Raw genomic sequence first — 9065 nt, 5'->3', positions numbered from 1 at the left:
CGAAGTTGGAAAAATTTGCCATGTAAATATGCAAATTAGCAGTTTGTTTACATCTCCACACCACAGATCACGGCCGCGAAAAAAGTCATCTAAAATAGTTTTAACAGCTTATTAATCCACACATTAGCCTATCTAAGGACTATCTAAGCATGATTGGCCTCTGTTATTATTTTAAACGATTATTTGTTGAAGTTAAGCCTACACTTTCGGTGTTGAAGACACTCAGCTTGCTTGCCTCGGTGGCATTCCATCGGTGCGTAGTAAACTTAGTAATCATAAATGACTGTTAACATGCTCTATAAACGTTACTATTCCTCACTAGTGGTATCCAGCTTATCACATAGTATTTTCACATACTGAGTATGCTTGAAAGTTTGCATTACTTTGTAAATAAGCAGGGATCAAACCTGTCAAAGCGGATTATGTGAGCTGATGGCGTGACAAACGACAGTTTGCGCGGAGCCGGACGTGACGTCGTTTGGTACAGTACGTTTTTTATTGCCTGAACATCTTGTGATTTTGTATAGACTAAAGAGAATCACTCATTATCAAGATTTGTTTTTTTTAGCTGTCATATGTTTTCTTGCTTGATTGAAGTCATGTTTAAAATTGGTTACATGTATAATGAGTGCAGTTGTAGCCTGATATACAATTCCCACTCCCCTACCCCACTAGCTTCATGGCTGTACAATAGATCGAATGTATGATAAACTCGCCTGGTTTCGTGGAAGCGTAAATCTGATATAAGACTATGAGAAAAAAGAAAATACATTTTAAAGTATATACATATACATATATATATATATATATATATATATATATATATATATATATATATATATATATATATATATATATATATAAATAACATTTTATGTCGATAGTGCGATTTGATAGAACTGTGATCTGAACATGACGCGTGTGTGGCCGAAATGTCCAGGAATTTGATAGTTTCAATCAAATTCCAAAAATTTGTTGTACATTTCCAGGTAGACAAAAATAAAAGCAGCTTTTAACAAAGTGTTTATAGTCAGTATAGAAATTTGTTAATTATGGTGAGCATCAATTATGGAGGCTCGTGAATCATGTTCCTTTCAAGCTATCATTGGTGGTCATTGTGGGTTTGACCCAAAAGAAAGAAGTAGATCTGTCACTAACGTTCCTTTGACAAGATGTAAACGGGATATCGCTGAGGACAAACGATGTTTTAGTATAGTTGAAGTTGAAACCGAGGTCGAATTAATTCTCGCAAGACTATGTATTTTTGAGCCCTCTAGAAACATAGACAACCTTGCAATCTGTCGGAATCACCGTGCGTTTGGGCGTCAGCTGGAAACGGACATCAGTGAAATGTTCTGTACCCGTAACTCTTTCTCAGCACAAAGCCGATGTCAAAAGGAATCCAAAAGCAGAGTGGGGTTTGAGCAAAAGTGGATCGAAAACTGTGTTATAAGAGACTGGTGTTTTTCTTACTGTTGGTTCAGGAAGGTTGGTGGATTGCTAGCATTACATTGGCTAATATATACGGTCTATACGACGCCATGACTACTTGCGCAGTGCTCAGTCATGAAATTGTGCAAGCTTGACGCTACTACATCATTGATTAGGGACTGGTCATAAAATATAGGGGGGGTAGGGGTGGGCAAAATCAGAATAGAATCAGTGTTCTTTATCGTGGCCCACATAAAATGATGCTGAAAATCCTGATGACCCAAAACCAGTTTAGAAGCAAAATTGCAGGCCCACCCATTTTAGTTGTCAAATTTTATCAACAGCCCACCCCTTTTAAGGAGTTCAAAATTATGTGACCCATCCCCTGATTTTGCCCCCCAACCCCCCAACCCCCCATACTTTATGACCAGTCCCTTACACATATAGAAATAGTCTTGGGGAGTGAAGTTATCTTACGAATGGAAGAATTGACTTTGTTAAGTCGAACAACACGAGGGACGCAAGCTACTTGATTGCAAATCGATGTGGGATGTGGTTCGATGATTCCAGTTAACTTGTTATATAAACTAGTTCTTTGATGTCTGAACATTAGGATGCGTTCATAATGTATGGCAGAGAGTGGTGGTGAAGGGGGGGGGGGGGGGCAGATGAAATTTAGGGGGGATCGGAAAATGTTTTACCAATAAAAAGGGGGGGGTAGGTAGGTTGAAAACCTTTTTTCAGAGAAATGGGGGACTTTTGGGTGGTCTTAAGAATTGTTTTGTCATTTAAAGATTTCATCTGCCCCCGCCCCTTCTGCCATACAATATGAACGCAGCCTTATTCAAATCGGGGTCTTTTTGTCGTAAAGAACAATATCATTGAAAGCTCATAGAGAGTCTTGATAACGAGTGATTCTCTTTAGTTTATGCAAAATCACAAGATGTTCAGGCAATAAAAAACGTACTGTACCAAACGACGTCACGTCCGGCTCCGCGCAAACTGTCGTTTGTCACGCCATCAGCTCACATAATCCGCTTTGACAGGTTTGATCCCTGCTTATTTACAAAGTAATGCAAACTTTCAAGCATACTCAGTATGTGAAAATACTATGTGATAAGCTGGATACCACTAGTGAGGAATAGTAACGTTTATAGAGCATGTTAACAGTCATTTATGATTACTAAGTTTACTACGCACCGATGGAATGCCACCGAGGCAAGCAAGCTGAGTGTCTTCAACACCGAAAGTGTAGGCTTAACTTCAACAAATAATCGTTTAAAATAATAACAGAGGCCAATCATGCTTAGATAGTCCTTAGATAGGCTAATGTGTGGATTAATAAGCTGTTAAAACTATTTTAGATGACTTTTTTCGCGGCCGTGATCTGTGGTGTGGAGATGTAAACAAACTGCTAATTTGCATATTTACATGGCAAATTTTTCCAACTTCGCATAACGTTTTCATAAGGCCTGTGAAAAAACCCAAACTAATTTTTGTAGTTCGTGTTATTCTATCATTTGAACATTGTACAGCTTGAGTTTTGTAAAAATTGGAGAATGGCCACATGCAAAAAATCGCTTTTATAAATGTGAGGTAAAATCGAGACTGTGAATAACTGTGCTGGAAGAATGCAATTTTTTCTATCTAAAGTTTAGTTTAAAACGTCTAAAATCACCTGGAACAATTGTTCAACACCCCTTTTCTTGAATTCAGTTGCAAATTTGATTGTAACTTGGGTTTTCACTTGGAGCGAGAATGTTTTTGAAAGCGTAATTCGCAGCCGTTTCTTGAGCAATTTTTAGACCGACACGGGGTGAAATCGTTTTTTTCAAAAAAATCCGGATTTTTTACGTAGATCGAAAAACCGACCCCAGTACGTTCATAAACTCATCTAATAGTGTCTACAGACCAAAAATGAAGGACTTTTATTTTTTGACTGTGGCCGCCCCGTGCTCGATATTTCTGGACAGTCGCTCTTAATACGCACGATAATAACCACGAGTACCGTGCACTGCGCATACTTGACTCAACCAAAGAAATTATAAATAGATTTATAGAAGTTTTGGGTAATCACGCGACGTCAGCCATGTTTGATGGCAGGAGAAACACAAGTTAATCGTCTTAAATGAGAAAGAATTGAATTTTCCCATTGTAAATTAGAGGGATTGTCATCCAACATGGCTGCCATCACATGATCATGCTAACCTTCTATCGAGTTGAATACTAGGTCAATTATAAGTCCACGAGTTTGTTTTTCCAGACTATTTTAATATGCTTTTAATTTCACTTAATGAATCATAAAAATGTGATCTTGTTGCTATGCCAACCAGCCACGTGATAGTGCAAAGTCTTAATACTCAACTGATATCTTGTTTATTATATTGGTTTTATTGATTACGATCACAAGTATTAGTTTAAGATACAACTAGTATTGAATTCATCGTTCTTTACTCGGCTTTGACTTAGTTCAGAATTCAAACATACCTGTAAAAGAGAATAAAAACACAAAAATTATGGTGATAAACATGTTTTCACAATGCACTAAATTGGCCTTCAAAGTATGCATGCCGTAACACAAACACGCTGCACTCAGATGGCCTTCAGCATATGTTGTCACGATGCATTCAAATGGCCCCCAACACATGCCGTTACACTGTCAAATGGCTTTCAAAGTATGCATTCAGGCACTTCTGCTACACTCAACTAGCCTTCAACATATGCCGTAACACAATCACATGACTTTCAAAGTATGCATTCCTTACTGCTGCACTCAAATGGCCTTCAACATATGCCGTAACACAATCACATGACTTTCAAAGTATGCATTCCTTACTGCTGCACTCAAATGGCCTTCAACATATGCCGTAACACAATCACATGACATTCAAAGTATGCATTCCTTACTGCTGCACTCAAATGGCCTTCAACATATGCCGTAACACAATCACATGACTTTCAAAGTATGCATTCCTTACTGCTGCACTCAAATGGCCTTCAACATATGCCGTAACACAATCACATGACTTTCAAAGTATGCATTCCTTACTGCTGCACTCAAATGGCCTTCAACATATGCCGTAACACAATCACATGACTTTCAAAGTATGCATTCCTTACTGCTGCACTCAAATGGCCTTCAACATATGCCGTAACACAATCACATGACTTTCAAAGTATGCATTCCTTACTGCTGCACTCAAATGGCCTTCAACATATGCCGTAACACAATCACATGACTTTCAAAGTATGCATTCCTTACTGCTGCACTCAAATGGCCTTTAACACATGTCGTTAACATACTGCACTCAAATGGCTGTCAGATTTAGGCCAACAAGTTTGCTTCTCCTTGAAGCTATCGCCGATATAAAAAAGGGAACAAAAAGCCTGAAAACACTACAAAACGATTCGGGATAGTCAAGATAGTATGCACAGCTCCCAGATATTCACTTACCTTAATAGAATAAGGGATCACAGCAAACTTCCTCTCCAGAGCACGAACCTTCTGCAATTTGAGTGTCAAACATGGCACATGAATCCTGGCAAACCGAGTGAGGATGAGAAGCAGAACACGGAGGATCGTCCATTGAAAAGGTATCGTCTTCATCTTCAAGAAATATATAAAGATATGTCATTCGTCAAGTCCTTATGATGGCCTTTACAACATATGTGGGTAATTAAGGTATTGTCTATACGACATGAGCGGTGATATACCATGGTAAGGTATAGAATATACAACGTGAGTGGGGGTATACCATGGTAAGGTATGGTCTATACAACATGTGCGATGATATACCATGCTAGGTATGGTCTATACAACATCTGTGATGATATACCATGGTAAGGTATGGTTTATGTAGCATGTGTGATGATATACCATGGTAAGGTATGGTCTATACAACATGCGCGATGATATACCATGGCAAGGTATGGTCTATACAACATCTGTGATGATATACCATGTCTATATAGCATGTGTGATGATATACCATGGTAAAGTAGTCTTTTACTAACCATTGGCCTGTGCCACAGCAACCAGAACGACCAACAAAAGGAAAACTTTGATTCCAGAAGCCATTATTGATAAAATAAATTCCTAAAAGCTGTTGAAGAATAAGAAACTGTTGTGTTAAAAAATTATCTCAGCTGGAAGTATTTTATTGTGATTTCTAATTATCGAAAAATAATTTGGCTATTGTTATGGAAATTACATTACAAATAGAATAATTTATCAGTGAATATTGTATGATAATAAGAATAAATGGGTTAAACGGTTTCATAACTGAATATCCAAGAGTTTTCGCTGACTCTATCCGTCAATATTACATGAGAGATGAGGCGGTAAGCCGTGTGGGATGGGCTCGGAAGTCATATAAGAACATGCGTAATAGGTAAATTATTACCGTCAATATTACATCGGTCTGATTAGTAATTTTCAAAAAATCCCAGACTTCTGAAAGTTTTGCCGGAGGTCGCATAAACATTCAAAGCGATCTAACCAAGGGCACTAGGACACCGAATGTGGTTGGATTTCTATAGGTTTTTTTTCCCTTTCGATTATTTGAATTAAATTAAACGTATATACTTGTTTACTTATCTTGTGTCCGTGTTCCTTCGTTCGCTGTTGTAATGCAGACGTTTTCTTCCAAAGGTCAAATGGTTTGAATAGCCTATGAGCGTTACTTCTTTAACGGCCGTTCCGTACTTGATTCTGTTTGTACTATACCTGTATATATTTGATTTAATTCAAATAATCGAAAGGAAAAAAAAACCCTATAGAAATCCAACCACATTCGGTGTCCTAGTGCCCTTGAACCAACATGGCGACCATCTTGTTTGACATAAATTCATTCTTTTCGGAATGATCGTAACAGCTATGCTTGGCTCAAATACAGTTTTGTCTCTCTTTAAATAAAATAAAAACGCACAACTGAAAAGCTATAAACAAGAGCTGACTGCTTTTAATATCTCAACAGCCAATTTCCCTGCTCGTAACTATGGGATACTGTTAGCAGGAAAATAGGCAATTAGAATTACTGCCCCAAGGCCAAGGTATTGGATGTTTTGACTCATTAAATTTGCATCGCATAGTTAAAACTTACTTAGGCAAATAATGGGACTCTTCTTTTTTTTCACTCAAGATAGTCACAACTTATATTTCTTATATCGGGGTTCCAATTACTTGCAACAGTCTTAACAAGTGTAAAATTGGGAATGAATTTTAGGATGTCGTTTGAAATTAATTTTGAAAATCTATACTTTTAAGGTTAAGTTATGCATGTTGCTTGGGGTTTGTGAGCTGCGCGTATGTTATGTTGTTATTCAGTTATTCCTCTTATTTTGTTTCCTATACACCTATTTTAAAAAACGTTATCGGTCCTATACCTGAAACGGGCGATCGCGGTCCGAGAGTAAACGGAATTTTTGTGAGTTTTATGTCATTCTGTTTAAAACACACACACACACACACATACACACACACACACACACACACACACACACACACACACACACACACCCACACACACACACACACACACACACATTTCTTGAAATGTTGTTCACCTGTATATGCTCTTTTACTCCGACGAAGGACTAGCGTCCGAAACGTCAGTTTTTTCATCTTTTCACGGTGTATAATTTACCCTTTTATCATTTTTACTGTTTCATTAAAAACACCGACGCAGCTCACACTAGTTTTTAGCTAGTTATCTCTTCTGTATATATTACAATAGAGGTTTTTCACATCATCCATGTTTGTGGATAGAAACCGATGCAATATTTTTGCATGACAAGAGAATTTATTTCACAAAAAAGAAAACTTCTTGTTTTGCCCTCAAATAGACCATTTCACAGATCCCGCTACTCAACCTCAGCCTCGTCAGCGTGTAATATATTCTTTAGAAATTGCCTACAAACTGTGAAATTTTTAAGTGTTTCAATTGTTTGTTGATGTGTAAATTCCTTTCATTACTGCGGACTGTAGTCAAATCCTAAAGAATAATTACACGTTGACGAGGCTGAGGTTGAGTAACGGGATCCGTGAAATGGCCTATAAAACATGGCTGCCATGACGTCGCATGAAAAACGTGTTTGCTTGCAGCTTGCTAATCAGACTCGGATTTCAGATTTAAGTTCTCCTACCGACAATTTTTTTGCCTTAAATAGATGTGTTTAATGATGGTTACACTATCAGTAATTTTAGGTTAAGTTATGCATGTTGCCTGGGGTTAAGAAGCTGTATTCATACCAATTATTCATGTCTTTTATTTCGTAATGTATATATATTCATAATTGCATATTAAGCTAATTGTAGTTACAGCATGGCTTTGAATTAATTTTCCAGTTACAAACGTTTGCTTGCTTGTTTGCTTTATTTTGAGTTTGCATGTTTGCTCGGATTCATTGGAGAGCCAAAACGATTTCAATGGGAGTGACTGTAACACTAGAAAGACACTCTCGCGTAGCTTACTTTCTTTGTTATTGGTCTTATCGTATCCTTTTCTTTTCTTTTTCAACTCCAAAAAAGCTTAGTGGTTAACTCGAAAGTTTAAACTGATTTATTTATAATGTAAAATTACGTGAATATATGTGTGCAAAATAAATTCAAGTCTCAAGATGGCTTGCCATACCCAACCCAATGTTACCATTGATCTCATGCACTTGCGTTCATATATTTGTTTTATTTGAAAGCTTACAAGTTTGCTTGCTCGATCTTATATTTATATGTAAAGGGATAGTGAAAAAAAAAAAAAAAAAAAAAAAAAAAAAAAATGTTTGCAATGCATGACCAGTGTCTTCTAGATCACAGAACCAAAATTCTAGAAGCAGGCACCCTAAACCCGTTTACACGTTTTTTTCGGCAATTGGCAGCGCGATTTCCTCGTGTAAACTACGTCGCCGATGGAACGCCTGGATCGCCACTATTTTGAACACGTTCGAATTTAGTGCGATATTTCGGCGATTTTTTCTGCAAGAATCGCAGTGGATATCGCGCTGCAAATCGCCGAAAAAATCACCTAAGAACTGAACATCAAGTCTGACTTAGCTAAGGGAAAGAATCCACGCGCGAAATTGTCAGCGATAATTTTTCTATGTATCTGATAAATGATCATTAGAGTGCATACCATATATCTGTAAAAAAGTTAAATAAAAAGTTAAATTAAGAAATATAGTACGAATTTTAGTAGCCGGTCTCTTTAACTTACTAATTTGAGGAAATTTGGCGCAATTTCTTCACACCCCGCAAAGTTTTTCACGAATATATGGTAGGCACTCTACGAGGTTGATACTATTACTAATCTAACTACGACTTAATTGCACAGCACATACTTTCATTTGACACGGACGGAAAATTTGAAATCCCACAACGAAAGAAAACTCACAAACCTACCGGACCAAATAGAGGAGTATTCAACTGTCGAAGTTCGAATCGGTTATGATTCGGAGTCATTAGTCACGCTAATAAATACCTATCAAAGGTCCATCATGCCAATCAACGCGTAACAGTTTCTCCATGGAAACATGAATAGTTAGCCGACCGTCACGAGGAAGTTTTGAGGGCAAGAACGGACCTTGACTTCACCCAACATGACGGTAACAAATAAAAAATAGTTTTTAGCTAGCAAAAAATT

At 37.5% G+C, this 9065-nt stretch overlaps 1 protein-coding gene across 1 annotated transcript; it reads right to left on the bottom strand.

Moving 5' to 3' along the window:
- Window positions 1–3681: 3681 nt before the first annotated feature.
- On the bottom strand, window positions 3682–8861 carry LOC116305342 (toxin CjTL8-like). Its single transcript, XM_089025276.1, has 4 exons — window positions 8825–8861; window positions 5446–5534; window positions 4886–5038; window positions 3682–3918 (listed from the first exon to the last, which is right to left on the bottom strand). The coding sequence occupies exons 2-3, from the start codon at window positions 5507–5509 to the stop codon at window positions 4887–4889; spliced, it is 216 nt and encodes a 71-aa protein (XP_088881402.1). The 5' UTR covers window positions 5510–5534; window positions 8825–8861; the 3' UTR covers window positions 3682–3918; window position 4886.
- Between the last annotated feature and the right edge of the window lie 204 nt (window positions 8862–9065).

The sequence above is a fragment of the Actinia tenebrosa genome, unplaced genomic scaffold (assembly GCF_029948245.1).
Source record: "Actinia tenebrosa isolate PJP-AT-01 unplaced genomic scaffold, QUT_ActTen_1.0 PGA_scaffold9__36_contigs__length_13948895, whole genome shotgun sequence".
NCBI classification, from domain to species: domain Eukaryota; kingdom Metazoa; phylum Cnidaria; class Anthozoa; order Actiniaria; family Actiniidae; genus Actinia; species Actinia tenebrosa.
This window is presented reverse-complemented; position numbering and strand designations above follow the sequence as displayed.

Excerpts from the sequence above, each read along its gene's own strand:
- LOC116305342 (XM_089025276.1), bottom strand. The coding sequence starts at position 5,509 with ATGGCTTCTGGAATCAAAGTTTTCCTTTTGTTGGTCGTTCTGGTTGCT. Across the intron at positions 5,039-5,445 it reads TGCTGTGGCACAGGCCAATG|ATGAAGACGATACCTTTTCA; the intron begins GTTAGTAAAAGA and ends TATTTCTTGAAG.